The sequence below is a fragment of the Conger conger genome, chromosome 3 (genome assembly GCF_963514075.1).
Source record: "Conger conger chromosome 3, fConCon1.1, whole genome shotgun sequence".
NCBI classification, from domain to species: domain Eukaryota; kingdom Metazoa; phylum Chordata; class Actinopteri; order Anguilliformes; family Congridae; genus Conger; species Conger conger.
In genome coordinates, this window is record NC_083762.1 from 35,565,295 (window position 1) to 35,586,174 (window position 20,880).

Genomic DNA, 20,880 nt, shown 5'->3' on the forward strand with positions numbered 1-20,880 from the left:
TAAACAAAACACAAAGAAAAAATAGGAATGTGTGAAATGGGTTTTCCAGGCTCTTCAAAGTCGTTGCCTCTTAGGTCATCTGATCAACCCACACACCCCCCAATCCCCACAACTGTCCTGACGTTTTTAAGTATGTTTAGGTTCTGGTGTGCATTTTAGGCCTACTAAATTACTCTGAGGGTGCCTACTCCTACACCCCTACCTCCCCCCACACCTACCCTAGCATGCTGTTAGCAAGTCCGAAGTGTATGGTAGGCTCTCTCAATAGCATGCGAATAGCCATTGGGCTCTTTCAGGTGCATTGTTTTGTTTCTAAATTACATAGATGGGAATTACATTTAGGGGCATGTATGTCAAGATGAGTGCTGCGCTTGGATCAGTTTTGATGGTGTGATTCCAGAACTGTTGTATTAGTTTGCTGTGGTTTTCCTTGTGAGCTAGTTTTGAAACCGCATGACCCAAAACTGAAGGACACTGCTTGCTCACTTAAGCAGTGAATTGGTATGCAGCTATATCTGAAAAGGATTTGGGTAATTTGTTAGTGTGGGCGCACAGATGGTTTGAACAGGCCATAGAACAGTTGAAAATTCAAAGTGACGTTGTTTATAAGATTACCGAAAGCAAGAGCAGGCTAACCAACTATATTCTTTTTGGGGCATGCTCTCAAAATATAGAACTTTCAGATCTCACTGTTAGATTTTAATATTTTTTTAAATACATTTTAATCTATGATTAACTAGAATGACCAAACATTCAGGAGACTGGGACCATCAAAGTTGACCCATATTGAATCCCTACCCAAAGACGGATATCATTATCAAAAATAAACCATAAGTTATTTTATTCGGAAAGCATACAAACAATGTTATCGTCAATTTAAATACTTTTATGCCAGAATAAAAAATATGCAAATTTTTCATTTATTTCTTTATTTATTTTTGGGTTGTCCTTAGCTAGCTGACATGAGTACAAGTGTCAGCTACGCTTAGTGAGCACTTTATTAGGTACACCTGTACACCAGCTTGTTTGTGCAAGTATTATCAGCCAATTATGTGGCAGCAACTAAATGCATAAAAGCATGCAGACATGGTCAAAGGGTTCAGCTGTTTTTCAGACCGAATGTCAGTATTCATAGTATTACGATGATGTCACTTGAATAGCTGGGCACCATATTGTACGGATACTAACTACTAACTACTCACGAACATGGAATCGCCCGCCGCTTTGTGGAGTAGAATTAGAAACATGTAAAATGGCTGATTTCTTTCTTCTAAAAATGGTCACAACGTGTGTAATTTAACGTCATAAGCATAAGCAGGGTAACATTAGCCGGCTAGTTGCTTAGCGTTAGTTGGCTGGTTAATGTTATCTAGCTTTCGATGATTTGTTAACGTTAGCAGAGAGAGAGATCCTTATCTTAAATGAGCGCACTGCACACTCTGCTACTAATCTTGACTTGTCTGTCATTTGGCTAAATTGCTCTGTGACTGTAATAAATGTGTTCCAAGATTAATCGGCTACATTTATGGTATCTTTCCTTTATTTCCAGGCAAACCGGAGTGGCCAATTGTCAAGTTTTGTTATGTCTATCTTGATCTAATCCATTGATAAGACTTTTTTTTTCCCTCCATATCATCTCTGTGATCGTTTATCTAAAGTGTCTTTGTTATATTTCATGCTGGCATTGGTTGATTCTGGTTGTCATTTGTGATATTTTGTCTGCATGCCTTAGCCTGCTGGAGAATTGTGCATCCATACAATATGGCCACCAGTCTTTTTGAGTGGTGTCATGGAATACTAAATGTGGAAGAAATGTGATTGAAGTGACTTTGACCGTGGAATGATTATTGGGGTCAGACAGGGTGGTTTGAATATCTCAGAAACTGTTTATCTCCTTGGATTTTCATGCACAACAGTCTCTAGAGTTTGTGGAGAATGGTGCAAAAAACAAATAACTTCCAGTGAGCAGCAGTTCTACGGGCAAAAGCCTGTTGTTCATGAGAGGTCAGAGTAGAAGGGCCTGACTGGACAAAGCTGACCAGAACGTGACAGTAACTCAAATAACCACACATTACAACAGTGGTATGCTAAAGAGCATCTCTGAACACTCAACGCTTCAAACCTCTATGTGGATAGGCTATAGCAGCAGAACCAATCAGTCAAATGCTATGCAATGCTAAGTCTGAAATGCCTAATAAAGTGCTCAGTGAGTGTATATTGGTTAAGTTCTGCTGAAACTTTATCTTGGTTAAATGAACTGTTTTAGTACTGTTTGTTTTCGTAATTCTCGATCCACCTTAATTTCTTTTTACACCGGTGTTGTAACTGCCTATTTGAAATTTCGCCGTAATCGTCTTGGGTCACACATTACACAACTATATTGCACAATTCAGCTTGTTTTTTGTGCTGGTGATAGCTAACCACTATCAGCTGTCCATTTTCAAACGGCATACAAATAACAGAGAGCTTACAGCTAGTAATATCTCGATGTGATGCTATTGTACTTCTCAAAACCATTCACAGTGATATCAGATGCCATTCCACAATTTTTAAATGCAAATAGCTTTATTAGCATAACAAATGTGTGGTCAATACAAACAAAAACTTTAACCCACATTGAAATGAAACTTTGATTAGCTTATAATTATGTTAGGTTTTCTGTTGCGCACTAAATATGTAATGGCTAGGCTTGGGATAGAGAACTGTTATTTGAGTGTCAATTTTACCGTAAGAAGTTACAGGCTAACATGTAAGTCATGATGAACGTTAGTTGGCAAACCATTAATGTCTTTTTTTAATGGCTATATAAATTTTAAAAATTGGCAAACTAAAAGTGTCTTTGGATTACCATGGCAGCATACACACATCTAGCATTAACTTTAGCGAAAGTAAAGTTGTAAAACTTAAGGAATGTTAGCGAATGCAATTCTACTGTTCCTCTTGTCACTGAATGCAATACACAATGCTTTAACAACACTGTCGGCATTAAAAGTTATTATGGTGCTGTATAAAAGTTTATACAAAATGCTGTGAAAATTGCTACAGGACTCTGGTGTATTTGAATTGTGTACACGTGCACACATTAGAATAGGCAAACTCATCTACAGCTGTGTTTGAGTTTTGGAAAAACTGAACATCAGCAAAAGACTGGATTTGCCAATTGTGTGACACTCATTTTGCACCTGCTGCATTTGGCTCAAGCTCCTACTTGGAGCAGTGTGAACAACAAACATCTGTGACTGTGAGCAGACAATTTTATTTTTATGAATCACATCTAAAAAATGCTAAGTGTGAATGTGCAGCATTGCAGCTGTGGTTACCTCAGCAGTGATTGCATAGGCCAGCTCTTCTGTGATTGTGATGGCGTGGTTGAGTTGGAATGACAGGGCGGAGGTCAGAGTTCACAGGCATACCATGGAACCAATGCATTATGTGAAAATGGCAGGGCAGGACAGACAAGCTGTGGATGGACATTCTGTCTCTGGAGAGGTGTAGAGACAAGCCCCCCTCTGTGACACATTAATGGACAGGGAGGGAAAGAGATGTGGCTTGCTGGAGTACCGCAAGGTTGGTCGATAAACATGGATTTTAAATATTTCTCTCAGACTACAGATTCAGAAGTGCAAACATTTTATTTATTTTTAAAGGGAGGGGGAGACATTATTGTTTTACCATGGGGAGGTTTTCGTGTAGTCTGAATGGCTTGCTTTCATTGTAGCAGGTCTTGTATGTGGTGACAGTGATGCAGAGTACCCATCTCCTGAGACATTGTTGGTAACATTTTATCCCTTTAAAGAACATAGTTTAAATCGAAACAAATTAAACTCCTGTTGGGCAGTTGTCGTGTTTGTCCTGCTCCTCCTGAGGTGGAATTACATGTGTAGTCTAGTGCTACATCAGTGTTCTCTGCTATGTGTGTTGTCGCCCCATGTATTGCCTTTTGTCTTGTCTAATTGGTGTGGTTTTTTATTAAGGTGTAGTTTATATTGTTGTGTTTTAGCTTAGCATAATATAATCTGTGTGGTCTCTGTGGTTGTGCAGTTGTATGGGAGTGCATTCTCAGTGTAGTCTCTGTATTGGAAAGCTTATTTAATGTTATCAATCAATTGGCTTAACAGACGTACTCACCCATGGTGAACTGTATTGCTTGTATTTTTAAATACTATCTGTTCATGTAGCTGGGCATTTACTGGGGTAATTTAAGTGCCTTGCTTAAGGGTTTGTGGCAGGTGTCCCGCCCCACCTTCACACAGCTACTCTGTAAACATGGCTACAGTGTGGGCTGGAGTCTCTGCCTCCACGCCTGTGTTCAGTGCCTCGTCCTCTGAGCCGGAGGCTAGCGTGAGCGCCGCTTACATCATTGCAGCATTTTGGACGCTGCTGTAAATATTTTATGAATGACAATGTAAACTGGCTCTTCAGCTTTTGAAGAAGTTTTTCATATTGTTGGGAGAAAAGCTTTAGTGTAAGAGCACACACACACACGCACACACGCACACATGCACACATATGCACACACATGCACACACACACACACACACACACACACACACACACACACACACACACACACACACACAAGCACCCCGAAGTGGAGAAGGGAAAATAGAGCGGCGCCAGTCTCCAGCCCTCCCAGGGTCTTGGGTCGGCATGGGGTTGGGGGTCATGGTCAGTGGCAGTCCTTGTTTTTCCTCATGGTGTGATGGTGGCTTGGGCGGGCCAGGAAGTATGTCATAGTTATTACGTTACATTAGTTATTTAGCTGATGCTTTTATCTCAAGTGACTTACAGTTGATTAGGCAAACAGGGGACAACCCACTCAGGACCGGGCCTTGCTCAAGGGCCCAACCGCTGAACTGGTCTTACTGTGGGTACACTGGGGCTTGAACCACCAATTTTCCAGGTCCCAGTCGAGCACCTTAGCCACTAGGCTACATGCTCCCTGGTTAATGGCCTGTCTGTATGTGTCCCCGTCTGCGCAGGGTGCCCACGGCCTGTGAGGGCTCCTGGGAGACGCAGAGAATGCTGGAGTTGCACGACGACAGAGCAGCAGCGACCGCAGCAGCACATTTCGGAAAGAAAGAGCGCCCGAAGAAGGAGAGGGAGGAGGCCAAGGACGGCCGTCCCAGCAGCACCTCCACCAGCAGCAGCAGCGCCCCCCCCAGGAGTTCACGTGCCAAGGCTGCTCCTACTGCCACCCCCACTGCCACACCCACGCCCAGCCCACACCAGCACTCCACTCCTCCCTCTGCCTCCCTGGGATCTCCGTCAATGCATTCCAGCAATCCCAAAGTGAGGAACTCCCCATCGGCAAACACTCAGAGGTGAGCTGACGGGCATGTGGGGTCGCGAGTCACAGGTCGATACGGGGTTGTCCCTGTTCGCTCGCTTGGGCTGAGACGGCTGGAACGATGCTTTGGCCTGCCAGACTGGACAAATGCACTAGAGCTGGGAGATTTGGCCTCAAAGCTATTTTATACATTTTCCTCAATAATACAATAATTTTTGTGCTTCCATGCAACTTATTTCCATGTATTACAAGCAATTTTAGGAAATAATGTAATGAAAATCTAATCTTTTAATGAATAGTTATTTAACATAACACTTTAACATGTTGTCCATTAGCATTTTTACAATTAAGAATTGTAATGGGCAGTATTTACCATTAACGTATTGAACAATGCACATTTAAGACAAATATAGAACTTGGCTATTTAAGATGTGAATATCAGACTTTTAATAGGAAGTGCAAACTAAAATACATATGCTTGCTAATGTCACTGACTGGAGATGACTAAGGTTAGCTGCTGATATCTTAGCTAACCTGGTCATGGGTATTCACTTTGCACTTTGTTGTACGTCCCTCTGGATAAGAGCGTCTGCCAAATGCTAATAATGTAATGTAATGTAAGCTCAGTATAGCTACGGCTAAGCATTATTAAGTTTTACTTAATAAATAAATCTATGCTAACATACAGGTGCATCTCGAAAAATTGGAATATTGTGGAAAAGTTCTTCTTTCCGTAATTTAATTCAAAAAGTGAAACTTTCATATATTCTTGATTCATTACACCTAAAGTGAAATATTTTTTCAATCTTGATGATTACAGCTTGCAAAAATCCAGTATCTCAAAATATTTGAATATTACATAAGACAAGTCAAAAAAGGATTTATAATACTTTTTGAAATCAAGTGCATAAATGAACATACTTTTCAGAAGGTCGACATTTCTGTATTATAAATTTTTTTTGATTGGTCTTATGAAATATTCTAATATTTAGAGATGCTGTTTTTTTTTTTCATGAGCTGTAAGCTGTAATCATCAAGATTAAAACAAAAAAAAGGCTTGAAATATTTAATTTGTCTAATGAATCTAGAATGTTTCACTTTTTGAATAAAATTACGGGAAGAAAAATAGCTTTTCCAGAGATGTACCTATATGTTCGCAATAAATTTGTATAACAAATAGGTCGAACATACCGACATTAGCTAAATTAGGCGATAACAATTGTTGAAGTAGGGAGGAAGTAGGTTAGGCATGGTTAACCAAAATGGACACTTGACTGAAATAGCCAATGTTTTACCTGTTTAAGGTTTAACATAAAAAAGAAAAAAATTTGAATCCTGCATTATAGGAAAACGCTAGTGCGATTCAACCAGAAAGAATCATATTGCGCTCTACTAATGACATTTTACCTGTTAGTTTTGTTAACCTATATAAAGGCTTTCTTGAACCCCTGGAATGATTAGAACCAGAATATACCATCGCACAAGATCATTACAGTGCAGGTTGAGAAGGAACACACTACAGCTACGATTAAATTGGGTAAAGATTAAGATAAAATCCAACCTTCCTGGTGTCTGTAATGTTACTTGCTCGTCTTAGATCTGATTAGAATCGGAAACGTCAGTTGTATTTTTATTACCTTTAAAACTAAATGAAGCAAAACTGCATGAGATGGGTTTTAGGGGAAAAATGACAATTCAAGTGTTTGACAAGTTCAGTTCGACAATTGCTATTACCAGCTTTCAAGCCTAAACTACTGGCTCAATTGTGGGGATTAGGGGAGTACAATACCTAATCAATTTTAAAATTAAAACGCAAGCTACTGTCCTTGAACGATAGTGGAGTAGCCATGAATGTGGAAAAACTGGTAGGTTATTACATTTCATGCGAACGGGCAACCAGCCGAAAACCGCTAATTCCATTCCATTTTTTTTTTTTTTTTTTTTACTTTGGAAAAAGTATTAGCAGGCAACTTTGCCTACAGGTAGCCTATGTTGTTCCATTCCATTCTTCAGGTAGTGTCCTATAGTTATTATAATATCTGTTGTTCAGTGGGTAGCCTATTGCTTAGTATCTTGGTATTGATGTTTAGAGTTGCCATTTAGAGTCACCCCTTGTCACCGGTGATGGACTGCTATAGACATCCTGTCTTTTGGGCAACCGTACATTACATTACATTACAGTACGTGGCATTTAGCAGACACTCTTATCCAGAGCGACGTACAACAAAGTGAAAATCGAACACAGGAACAAGTGCAAAGAGGACCTGAGAGGACAGTACTGTTCTGACGTTCCGAATGTACAGTTCCGTACATTCGTCAAGTCATTTTTTGCCCAACTTTTTTCCTGAAATAATGTTCCTGTTGTAGAGTAATATCTCTAATTAATGTGCTTATACTGACTTTTATTGTTTTGGCTGTGGTCCAGCCTATTGCAGCATGATTACTTGAGTTCTAAAAATAGATTTATAATTGGTTAATCGATTAAATGTCGGCAGTTAACTGAAACATGAAAATACTGAAAATGGCCATCCCTAAGAGGCAGTGGAACCCACACTGTGCTGTACTCCTTGATACCCCAGCTGTGGTGATAGCTCTGAGATATTAATTTGGGGAGACAGGGTCATCTTGTCCCTGCATGTTAATGCTGCCATCTTGTCGCAGTGTGTTAATTTGTTGTCAGGAAAGTGCAGATTTTTGCCTTTTGTTTTTATTCTTGCTTGAAATGCGCTGGCCTTTCAACGGCCTGGACTTTCCTCTGGTTGGAGGTGATGTCAGAGGAAGGCAGCGGGGCTGAAGCAATGGTGTTCAAAAGTCCTTATGGAGCCATTTGGAACATCACACATTTGTAGAGTGTATTGGGGTGAAACAAAACTGCAAACTGACCCCCTCTAGGTAGAATTTGGGGTGCGAGGGATAGAAGTTGCAAGCATATGTGCGATGTTGTGCTGTCAGGGCGCAGTTGCATTAGCTATGACATGCTAGCTTGGCACCAGCCCAGGCATGCACTCACAATCCACTAAAGGTGTTCTGCAGTCAGTAAAGAGGTAAGGTAGGTTGTCAGAGCTATTCATGTTGGAGTGACCTGGTTTAACCCTGCAGTGACTCAGCGAGGATGCTGGGAAGGAACTGGCTCCTTTGAAGGTCACCCAAGGTCCTGGTGGGTCTAGCAGCTCTGTGCTCAGTATCGTGCTTCTGGAGGGAATGGGTAGGGGAGTCTGGATTGCAAAGGACCTGTCAATGCCTCCATCACACAGTGGGGTTTAGTCCTGAAATTTGGACCCTTTGAGAAACGGTCACTTTGTCCAGAATTACTGCATATGCACCCAGGGTGGTGTTCATGCAATTCTGAAGCTTGGGTGTAGTAGCCCTGCTGATTTCCACTCCCCTCCTGAGTAGCCATGTAGCTGCAGACTTTACCAAAAATACTCCCCATCCACCCCAAAATCAGCTCCTCCACATGACACACTACGCTCTGTAAGGTAAAAATATTATTGTGTGTGATTTTGAATACTCTGTTAACCATGCGTAAAGTAACCGTGATATATGGTTAAACCAGGGGGGAAGTGTTGCACACATTTGTTTGTTTTTATTACACATTTCCCCGTTTACCTGCCATTACAATCAGTATAAAAAACTATGTTGTGTAAACTTGCTATACAGATTATTAATACAACTAAAATCCAATAAAACTTCAAAAGTAAACAGTCACAGAACAGCAGCTTCAAATAAACTGCTCTGGGCTGCTGCATTTCTACTTGAGGAAAAGAATATCATCCTCTACTTTTAGATACAATAAATGTGCTATTAATGCAGGCTGCCACCTAACGTAATTAAAAGTCGCATGGGAGTAGTAGCTATGTTCAGCGCTTGAAGCAGGCTTTTTTTTTTTATGATGGAATTTGGTTTTATTAGCAGTTTGTAAATTGCATGAAGTGGACATCACTATTCTAAATTCCGTATGGGGAGGTGTCATCAGAATTCTTGTTTCATTCAAGCTGTTCCTTTTCTTTAACAGCAAAGAACTTGCCTTTATTATAAAATTTCTGAAATCCAAACCACCAGCCTAAAACTAAGCTTTATTGGGGTAAATGACTAGCTAGCACACCAATGTCCTCTAACAAGTGGTGGTATGCAATTAGTAACAGTATGCATATGGGCAAAAGGTATTTACTGAACCTATTCAAGTGCTGACAGGAGCAGAAAAGATGACCGGGAGCTGAAAATATCTAGGTTGACCTACTGCAAAGAGCTAAACAGGGAAGTTCTGGTACTGGTACCAGTCCACTTCAAGCACTGGCTATACTAGTGTCTTTGTTTGGCATGTGCAAAATAAATGAATGAATTTTTTTACTGTCATATGGGCACGTTACTGTGGTTAACTGATTATCAGCACACCCCTGTGTGTGTGTGTGTGTGTGTGTGTGTGTGTGTGTGTGTGTGTGTGTGTGTGTGTGTGTGTGTGTGTGTGTGTGTGTGTGTGTGTGTGTGTGTGTGTGTGTGTGTGTGTGTGTGTGTGTGTGTTGTGAAAAACCTGCTGCTGACCTGGCTGTTTGCATAGAGCTTACACCAGGATTACAAATTAACTGCTGCTCTGTCAACAGTGCATAGACCGAAAAACAAGACCTGCCACCTTACTGGTCAGAGAGATGTACATAATTAGTCATGTTTTTGTTAGTTTTTTTCTCAAAAATAAGCAGGCAATACAAATGCCAATGGTCTTTGTCTTTCTCTGCTTATTGGTCATCCTCCAGAGCGCATTTCAGCCTCTAGTGAGGGCTAAATAACGGGGGGATACAGGGACATGTAGTAACACTGGAAGCATTGAAAGTTTACTTTTGAGCTGCTTGTTTGCTCCATGTTGTTGCACTGATCCAAGCACTGGTTTCCACTGAGTTGTTTTCAGTCTCACAATGATGTCATTCCAGTAGAAGAACATTCAGAAAGCCATTCTGTGTATTGATTTCTTCAGATGCAGACAAACTCTGGTTCTGTCCCCTGATTTTACCCCTGCCTTTTTCTCATTTGCAATCTGCCATCTCTCGCTCTCTTAGTAAACTGCATCGGAGACAGCAAAATAATTACCGGTGAAATGGGAAGTAATCTTCTCTTAAAAACGGCGTCTGGTCCTTCTCTCACTGACCGCTAATGAGAGTGTTCGGAGCTTCCGCTGACCTGGCCATGGAGACTGTGCGTTTGCTCAGGGCTCTAGGACTTAACCAACCCTCTACCACCCCTTTTGTTTTTCTGCTGACTCAAGGAGGAGGGGAGAGATACAGGAGGGTAGAAGGGCAGACAGTACCCCCATTACTGCGTCTCAGTGTGTCTCTCTGTAGGTCCGTATGGAGAAATCCCTGCAAAAAAAGGATCACGTACAAGTATACAAAAGCAGCGTTTACCTTATCCGATTAACAGGGCAGTATTAGTTATCATGCGTGCTTTTGAGCATCCGTGTGTGGTCACAGGTGCGTGACTCTTTTTACTGTGCAGAGTTTGTGTTCCCTGCCGTCCCAGGCTTCTGACCATACTTTTCTCCAAAAGACCCGTTTTTACTTTTACACATGTGAACAGCTGATAACCAACCAATTTGCCAGCTGAATGAGCTGGCGATGAGCATTTGGAGGGAGGAAGCTCAGTCCTTGGTTCCTTGCCTAGAACAGACCCTCTGCTTGCTCGACTGGTCCAGCTGTCTGCCTGCTTCCTTAGGGAGGCGAGCGGGAAGGATGTACTCTCCAATGTATGGGGATAGAAACCGCCTCCTTATGTCTACAAAAAGAGGAATGGCCCTTATTCGTCTGTTTCTCATCTCAGTCTTTCTTTCCCTTCCTGACAGCAGTCCAAAATCCAAGCAGGAGGCTATGGTGCGGTCACCCCCTGTGATGTCTCCTTCCAGCGCCGCCCAAATGGACTCCAAACTGCCCAATCAGGGAAAGCAAGGGGGCACGGGTGGCCAATCGCAGCCTTCCCCCTGTGACCCCAAGACGCTGAGCAGCAGCCATGCCCCGAAGGGCCCGCAGGGGACGGCAGGCGGCCTGGGGCTTAAAAACGGACAGGGCGTTAACTCGGGCAACGGGGCCAAGGGCAAGGTGAAGAGGGAGAGGAGCACGTCTGTGGAGTCGTTTGAGCAACGGGACACAGGGACGCCCGGGAACGAGGTGGAGCAGAAAGGTATGGACCGTCGAGTTGTTCCGATAACGATACCAGGATCGGGAAAACCCAAAATGCTGGATCCGGTATCGGCGAGTATGCAAGTCTATGCGCCGAATTGATCACGTGATGATGGCTCATTTACACTACACAGGCAAACAACAACATTTGCGGTGCTTGCGGAGTGTAACCTTAGTCAGAGCTAGAAAAATGTAAGCAATTTGGCACTATTGTACAGGCATTCATTCTCTGTATGTATTTAATGTTTTACAAATGGTTTAACCTGAGCCAGGCCATACAACAATGATAGCAATCATATCACATCCTTACAGGGTTAGTAGTATACAGCTGTTGAAAATATATAACAATGTATATCATTATTCTTTTTTGTAATGCAGTGGTATCGAATCGTTACTTGGTATCGGCCGAAACTGGTAATGCGGTGTTGCATTCCTGCAGTCGTCTCTCAGAGTCGCGTGTGCGCTTGTCAGCTCCTCAGAAGCCATGCTGCAGTTTTCTCACCGCCATCTTGCATCGAATTACATCCTCTTATTGGCAAATGAACGTCAAGCTCTGTTGTGCTCTCTTTGAGATGGAATGTGCTGCTCTTTTATGTGCTTCGTGGGATGCACAGTTTAGTCTAAAAGGAGTGTTTAACTGCTCTTCTGTGTTGGAGCCCTGCTGGGCTGTTGCCTGTATTTAAGCTCATGGATGTGTGTTGGAGACGGGGAGTTCTGTTTCCCAGTTTCTTCTGCCATTTAGATTTGCCTTATGTCTCTCCTAGCTGGGCTTGATCCAGAATGGAGGAATCGCTCCAATTTAAAGAAGAACTGTCGAGAACACAACTAAAGATGCGAAAGATTCATGGTGCAGCTGTGGCCAATTGTGCCGAGGCATTGATGGTTTTACGGTGCGTTTGCGCTTTTGGCACATTGGTCCATAGATAGAAAGGTCTGTGTCCCCCCTCCGCCAAAAAATGTTACCAGTCCGTATAACTGCAGAGTGGGGGCGTCTTTCAGTGGGTGAGTCGAGCAAGCTATGTTTATGACTGTCATTTTAGTGAGAGATGGCTGGGAATATGGAACCATTTTCCAATTCCCACGATGTAATAGGCCACCATTGTTCGCGAGCTGAAGAGCTAGTTGGTGGAATCCCGTCCTGTTGGCTCTTGCCTGTGTTTGGAGCTGGCTGTGTGCTGGGCATTTCGGCAGACTCTGCAGGAGATTGGCTGCACATGGTAAGCGGAGTAATGGAAAGGTATTTCTCTTCCGTAACTACTTCGCCTGTTTTATCAAGTTAGCGGCCCCTTTCCTGGTCTTTTTTATAAATGTTTTTGTTGGCTCTGCAGTGAAGAGACTTGTGGAGCTTCAAGAATTAGTGATAGACTTTCCTCTTTGACTTTAGCCTCACTGTCTCATTCTATGAAACATGTTACCTCAGCACCTTCGGTAAAACAATGTGAAACGCATATGTTGTTACCTTGTTGCTTTAGTTTTGTTTGAAACATGCATGTTGCTTTGGTTTTGTCTTGAACATGCATGTTTCTTTAGTTTTGTCTGAAACATGCATGTTTCTTTAGTTTTGTCTGAAACATGCATGTTTCTTTAGTTTGTCTGAAACATGCATGTTGCTTTAGTTTTGCTTGTGAAACGCGCATTAGCTCACTGCTGTCTGTAAAACACGAATTTTGCTTTAATGCGGTCTGTAAAACATGCATGCTCCTTTGGTGCGGTCTGAACCACGCATGCTCCTTTGGTGCGGTATGAAACATTATCTCAGCACTGTGACACTTTCATGTTGTTACTTGAAGGCTGTTTGTGAAACAACCACCCTCACAGGTAGTTTCAAAGCACACGTTTCACAGACCACACTGAAGCTGTCTGTGAAGAATGAAATCCTACCTCCAGAGAGGCTCCACAAGCCCCCTTTCTCTTTCACTGGAACACACATTGCTGGCTCAGCGCTGAGCGAAACGCACATTTCCGGCCCTCCGGGCTGTCTGTGAAACGCGTGTTGTGCGACCCGTCACTGGGGTGGGCTGTACGAGCGCACGCGCTTCAGCCAGCTGTGTAGCGCGGCCAGACCAGAGTGTTGCATTGACATTCACGCCCTGCGCGTATCACCGTGGAAACATCTCTCTGTGCTGGCAGTGGTGTGGAGGAAGCGACAAGCTGGGACAGCGAGAGGATGAGAGCGTGCGTGTTTAGCTGGGTGTTGCGCCACAATAAGACCCCTCCTGGGGAATTCTTACACTGCAGGCGTTGTGGACGAAGCGATGGAACCCTCACTCATCTGTTTGCTAACATTGCTAATGGCAGTATTGTTTTTTGACGGTCTGGGCCTCAAATTTGTGTGGTATATGGCAAAAATCTTGTAACTGCTTTTGTGTACTACTATATAGGCCTCTCTTGGTCGTGTTCTGTCTGGGTTTTGCATTCGTGTGCGCGTGTGTGTGTCACGGTTTGTTTCCCCCTCCCCCGTTCCCCCCTTCCTACCTGATGCAATTCCATCCTAACACCTTGTAACACCAGGCAGGTGCTGTGGCACTGCGTGGGCTGAGCCAGAATGGCGTCTGACGTACCACTGTTCTCGCGCGTGCATCTGGAGCCGGCGCGCTCGTCGAGCGTAACGGTCTGTAGCGGAACGGGCAGGCAGACGGGAGAGGAAACTCAACGCTGAGCTGAGAGGGTGGAGCGCGTCTGGAGCGGCTCTTTTAATTATCAGGAGGACACTCGGCGGGTAGGCGGCGTGCGGTTAACCGCACGGCCCCTGGGGGTCGGGACGGGGTCGACGCTCCTGTGTTTGGGGTTGTAGTGATGAGCAGCGACTGGACGCAGCTGTGTTTCAGAGAGTCCCTTTGGGTTCTCCACACTGCCGCCCACTGCCGCCTTTTGCATTCATAACCCGCCCCCCTTTTTTGTTTGTTTTCTTCGGTTCACTCAAAACTCAGACGACCGCTCTTACCTCCTGTCGCACATCGACAAATGAACCCCTCCCCTCATCTCATATCAAAACCTGGTTATCTTTTGCCACCTTTATCGAACAATAAGTCCCCCTGTATGTGACCTGGGGGATTCCTCCACTGTTTTAGCTTCCTTAAATCACAGCTCGCCAAATCGGCACAGGATAATGCTAATTCCTCAACTTCACTTCTGCCCGTGGTGCAGATTGCTGATTTCCTGCCCACTAGCAGGTATTAGGTAGGAGGTGACGCATTTCGGGAGAGGTGGGATGCTTGTACAGCCACACACTGTTGTTGGACTATAAACTGGCTTTGAGTCGTGATTTATAATGCATGGCAGCATATCATGAGTCAGCGTAAGACATGTAGCTATTCAGTACAGTATAAATGTTTTATCATTTTAATGACCATATTCTTGGATTTGTACATCAGACTCTGTTTATTTGACCCAAAAGACATAGATAAAGAGATTGTGGGGTCACTGAAAAATGGCTGTATCTTCTGTGAAGACTGGGGACTAATGATGCTCAGTCTTCAGTGCTGTGTGTGAGTGAGCAAGCGAGAATGGCACAGGTTTCAACTCTCCTTGAATTAGTTCTGTTCACCGGGAGGGGAAGGGTTTAGATTTGACTGCCATCACACCTCTCCACGTTGTCATGCCTGTACCCAGGGTGACAAAATGCCACTATCTGCTAGATAGTCCCTGATGAAAGTCTGCTTAAGCTCAGTTGTGCCCAGATGTGGGATTGGACTCGTTCCGACTGCGGTAACTCTGTCTCTCTCATTCAGAACCAGGCAGCCGGGCCAAGCGGATGTGTGTTGCCGAGCGGCGGCAGCCCTACAGTGGGACGGACTGGTGCTCTGGGGGCGAGAGCGAGGATGATGACCCGCGCTTCTTCAGTGAGTTCCTGCAGGGCCTGTCGCGCCGCCGGCCTGTCGCTCAGCCGGCCCGCTCTGCTCTTCTCCTTCATCCCGTTCAGTCCCCAGCCCCATACGAACTGGTTCCACCCGGATTCCAAGGGGTTTTGGCTTTGGTTGAGCACTTAGTAGGGTTTTAAAAAGGGCTCAAAACAGAAGTATAGCAGCCATTTTGAGTGGTTGATGGCGTATTGCACTCTTGGGACTGAAAGAGTACTACTGTTGGTCCTCTGCCACCCTAACTGCACCCAGCAGCACCATCAGTGTAGAAATGATAGCATGCGTTTGAGTAATAAATGCGAGGCCTGTGATTTATAAACGTTTATCCCAAAGTATTTTTACCCAGTTATATGAAGAGTAGCTCGGTACAAAGTGCAAATGTGTGTCACTGTCACCCTGTTTTACAAAGCAAGTGTTTATATGGGGAAATTGGATTTGTGATGGAGCTGTGTGTATCCCAGTTTAGGGGACTGATCTGTGTGTACCCCAGTTCTTTGTGTAATGAGCCTTTTCGCTGCTCTTTCAGACTGTAACTCCAGCGACGTGAAGCCCCAGGACCCCAGCTCCCTCCCTCCCCCCGGCGCCGGGCTCAGCCGGTCCTCCACGCCTTCCCACAATGCCGCCGGGGGACAGAACGCCGTCTCCGAGCCGGCCGGCAGCCAGAAGCCTCTGTCGAAAGTTGTTTACGTCTTCACCACTGAGATGGCCAACAAGTAAGGAGGCTTGACGGTTTTTTTGTCTGCATAACTGCCTGCGTCTGTCCTGTGGAGGGATGCCTGTGTGCGCTTGTGTTTGGGTTCTTTTAGTTTATTTGTACGTCTGCGTTTTGCACATGGTTATTATTGGCCTGCAGATGTTTTCACTCGCACAGCCCTCAGACCATCCAGATGAGAGAGGTCAGATGACGTGTTTATTAACAGTGAATGCACCCCACCCCCACTGTAGTCCGCTAGGTTTCAAATAATGCTGTCAGATAGAAGCAGAGAGATGACGTTATACAAAGTAAAAACTGCTAAGACGGTGAAGGACCAAATGCGTGAAATATTGTGGCGCCTGGCAATAACATACTGCAGCAGATGGACACGTACGGACAGTCCAGCTTATCAGTCTTGAGACAGTGAAATTCCCATTTGGTCTGTTGGTTTCTGCAATTTGAGAAAAGAGTGCTTTGTGTGAGAAGTAACAAAAGTTGCTGCGCTGAGATTCGTGACCCTTTACTCTGGGTCTCCTGTGAAATTGGGGAGGGCTGTTGTGATATTTCTGAGAGAGTGAGTCCTACAGTTAATCAAGGGGTGGGATGGAGAAAGAGGAAACTCGCTGAACAGAAATCCAAATCTGGGGAATGCTGCTCAATTCCTGACCCCCGCAACATGTGTGCCACCTGTGGGTTCAGGCCGGCAGTCCAATTACTTTACTGCTAACACACTCCCACTCCCACTCCCACATATTACCCCTATTAGTAACTATGGAGTGTTCAGTGAGGGACTTGTGATGTTTTTGTTGTCTTGGTCTTTAACCGTGGGTCAACATCCTGCTTTGTGGGTAATTAAGTCCTGTTTGTTTATGGTTAAATGAGACTTTTCTCCATTTCCTCTGTGGCCTCCTCCCCGCACTCACCACACTCTTGTGGTCTTCTGTTCCAGGGCGGCAGATGCAGTCATCACAGGCAATGCTGACACCATCATCGCCTACCACATGAAGAACATCTCCCACAGCAAGACCGACAAACCCCATCTCCCTGTGGTGAGGCCAGACCAGACACATATGCACGTGCACTGCAAAAAGCAAAGAAATAAGTCTGTCTTAACAAGTGGGTTAAGGTTTTAGTCTAAATGTAAGACTATCTCTTTTACATTTTATAAATGAGACAAATGAGAAAGTTTGACTCATTTCAAGATTTGGCAATGGGGTGAGGATATTTTGCTTGACAGGCAAAAATTTACTTAAAAGACGCCAATATTTTATACTTGAGAGGGGAAAAAAGTGTTGTTCCAAGACCTAACACTTGTTAAGCGTTTTTTTTGCAGTGCGCACACCTGTAGATACAGTATGTACACTACAAATAAAAAACAGACCAACTTGGAGGCACAAATCCACTACACACAGACACACACTAGGAAAGTGGGGACAGAATCCACAATCTCTCTTGCTTTCTGAATTACCTAGACGCACAACCGAGTGAAGAAATAAAACCGCGTGTCTGTTTATCTTTCTTAAGTGATCACTCTGTGCGCTAAGCCACCACACCAGGAGTCTAATAGCCAAAGCGCTCCCCTGATGCAGCTTCTCTTAATGGAGCCCAAAATTAATGGGGACAATTAATACGTTGCACACCGGAGAACTCAAGGTGTCAGTGTCTCCATGCAGCAGCCGTTTGTCCCAGCAGCTACACGTTTACCGTGTGAAGGTAATGCTGTATATATATAATGTTTTAAGGCTTGTTGATGTGTCACTGTCTAAAAAAATGTGTTCTCTTCCCACTCCCTCGTTCTGTCTTATTTTCTCATTTTCCCTTCTCCTATTTATTCTCCCTCTATCTTGCTCTTACTCTCCTGTTTCCTTCCACCCTTCTCTTCTTTCTCTCCCGCTCTCTCTTCCTCTCCCGCTTTCTGTCCCAGAACAACCAGGTGGGGGCCATCCGGGGTGACCCGAAAGGCGGACCCCCCCAGCAGCAGCAGGCCCACCCCCCAGACCAGAACCACCAGGGCTCCAAACCCACTCCAGCCCAGGGCCCCAAGCTGGCCGGCCTCGCCCAGGACGGAGCCTCGGCGGCCGGGGGCGACTCGAAGGGCAGCAGCCCCCGGAACACCTCCACGCCTCAGGACGGCGGCCAGCCCTCCGGCACCCCAGGGCCCCCGCAGCCCACCTTCCCCTCCCTGGAGGGCCTCCCCAAGGGGGCCGATGCCAAGATGACGGCCCAGCATCACCAGCAGCTGGCCAATGAGATCATGTCCAGCATGGGGGACAACCCCGAGGGGCTGTCTCAGGAGCAGCTGGAACACCGGGAGCGGTCCCTGCAGACGCTGCGCGACATTCAGCGCATGCTCTTCCCCGACGACAAGGACACACCGCCGCCCCCTCCCCCCAACCCCGGCATGATGGAGGGCCCCAAGAAGCCCGACCAGGGGCCCCTGCAGGCCATGATGGCTCAGTCCCAGAGCCTGGGCAAGCCGGGCCCCGGGCCCCGGCCCGACGGGCCCCCCTTCGGCCCTCCCGGCCACAGAGACATGCCTTTCTCACCGGACGACCTGGGGCCCCCGCCCGGTGGCCCCGGAGGGGAACCCGGGGACCACATGAGCCCTGAGCAGATGGCCTGGCTGAAGCTGCAGCAGGAGTTCTACGAGGAGAAGAAGCGGAAGCAGGAGCAGCTCCAGCACCGGCCCCTGCCCGACATGATGCTGCACCAACACGGGCCCCGGGGCCTGATGCGCGGGCCCCCTCCCCCTTACCAAATGAACCCCGGTGAGGTGTGGGGCCCCGGGGGGCCGGAGCCCTTCCCCGAGCAGATGAACATGGGGCCCCGCGGCATGCACCCCCCGCACCACATGCAGAGGATGCCGGGGTTCCCCATGATGAACCCCGACATGGACGCCGGCCCCAACCCCATGTCCCGTCCGGGTCTGGCCTGGCCCGACGACATGGCCAAAATGGGAGATGGCCGGGGCTTTCCTCCGGGGCAGGGGGTGTACGGGGGCCCCGGGGGGCGAGGTGAGAGGTTCCCCAATCCACAGGCCGTGCAGGAAGCCATGTTCCAGCAGGGTATGGGGGACAAGCAGGCCATGGGCCTCCCTCCGGGCATGGTGATGGAGATGAACAGGATGATGGGAAACCAAAGAGCCATGGACCCCCGAATGCCCGGGGGGGAAGGCCCCATGAGCCCCTCCCGCATGGAGTTTGTGAAGGGGATGGGCCGGGACATGGGGGAATTCGGCATGGGCCCCGGGAACATGAAGGACATGCACCTCGCCATGGGGCCCGGCCCCCCGATGATGGGAGGGAAGATGCGAGAGCCGCCCATGAGCCTGAGTCCTGAGGAGATCATGAAGCTGAGGCAGGGAGGAGCAGGGGGGCCTCCACCGGACATGGGGCCACCTCCCGAAAACATGGGGCCCCAGCAGAAGATGCTGCAGGGGCCCCCGTTCCCCGACCAGCCGCAGCCAGGGGACTTCATGGGGCCCAACCGAGGGTTCCCGGGGATGCCCCACGGGCCCCAGGGGCCCGGGAACATGAGAGGCCCCCGGGGCGAGCCCTTCGGCCCTGATCAAAGAACTAACATGGGCGGCAACGGGCGGCTCAGCCACCTGCCCCCTCTACCTCCCAACCAGCCGCCCCCTCCGAATCCTGCCGGCATGGGCGCGGGGCCCCCGGGGGGCCCGAGGGGCATGGGGCGGAAGCCCTCGGACCTGAGCGTGCCCACCGGCCCCGTCAACTCGCCCAACGTCAACCCGCTGAAGTCGCCCACGCTGCGGCAGGTGCAGTCGCCCATGCTGGGCTCGCCCTCCGGGAACCTCAAGTCGCCCCAGACGCCGTCCCAGCTGGCCGGCATCCTGAGCGGGCCCTCTGCCGCAGCCGCCGCCGCCTCCATCAAGTCCCCACCCATGATGGGGTCTGCCGGCGCCTCTCCCGTCCACCTCAAGTCCCCCTCTCTCCCTGCCCCCTCCCCTGGCTGGACTTCCTCCCCCAAACCCCCCATGCAGAGCCCCGGGATCCCCCAGAACAACAAGCCCCCCCTGAGCATGACCTCGCCCAACATGATGGGCAGCGTCGAGCAAGGTATGTGACCGCCGCCTCCACCCTCCCGTGTGCAGCCACCAAGACTCTTCCTAGAGTCATCCGGCCAAACTGAGTAACCGGGCAAGAAGAACCTTGATCAGAGAGGTGACCAAGACCCCAACAGTCACTCTAATACAGTCCTCTGCTGAGATGGTCGTCCTTCAGGCAGATTCTCCCATCTCAGCAGAACTCCATCAATCAGGCCTTTATGGTAGAGTGGCTAGACGGAAGCCACTCTTCAGTAAAAGGCAAATGACCGCCCTTTTGGACTCTGATGAGACAAACATTTACCTCCAAGCACTATGCCTGGCAAACTCCTGCCGCTGCTCATCACCTGGCTAATACCTCATGCTGTAGGGGTGCTTTTCAGTGGCAGGGACAAAGAGAGACTGGTCTTAATTGAGGGAAGGATGAATGCGGCCAAATATAGTCCTTGAAGAAAACCTGCTCCACGCACGGGACTAGTCTCTGACTGTCCTTGAGTGGCCCAGCCAAAGCCCTGACCCAATAGCACATCTTTTGGGAGACCTGAAGATGGAGGTTCAGATGCTAAAGTGTGAAAAAAGTGAAAGGGTCTGAATACTTTCTGAAGCCACTGTAGTTACTTTGGTAGCCATCTCATTAATTTAAGAATAAAGATTGTTAATTCGCTAAAGGTTACTGTGCAAATGGTACGCTTAAGCTAGCAGCGAAGCCAGGCACTGCAAGCAAAACAATGTAGCCCAGGTCTCTTCTGGACTAGCACATAGTAGCCCAGCCATTTTATGATGGCTAAACAAAATAATATAAATAT

General features: G+C 46.9%; 1 protein-coding gene across 6 annotated transcripts in view; it reads left to right on the forward strand.

The window, feature by feature from the left end:
- Nucleotides 1-20,880, forward strand: part of bcl9 (BCL9 transcription coactivator) — a 59,802-nt gene that overhangs the window by 34,763 nt on the left and 4,159 nt on the right. For all 6 annotated transcript variants that reach the window (XM_061236361.1, XM_061236357.1, XM_061236358.1 and 3 more), the window contains 6 exons: nucleotides 4,983-5,324; nucleotides 11,121-11,455; nucleotides 15,186-15,296; nucleotides 15,841-16,027; nucleotides 16,958-17,057; nucleotides 17,933-20,087. In XM_061236361.1, coding sequence (XP_061092345.1) covers nucleotides 4,983-5,324; nucleotides 11,121-11,455; nucleotides 15,186-15,296; nucleotides 15,841-16,027; nucleotides 16,958-17,057; nucleotides 17,933-20,087 — 3,230 coding nt within the window. The remainder of the gene's footprint in view (nucleotides 1-4,982; nucleotides 5,325-11,120; nucleotides 11,456-15,185; nucleotides 15,297-15,840; nucleotides 16,028-16,957; nucleotides 17,058-17,932; nucleotides 20,088-20,880) is intronic.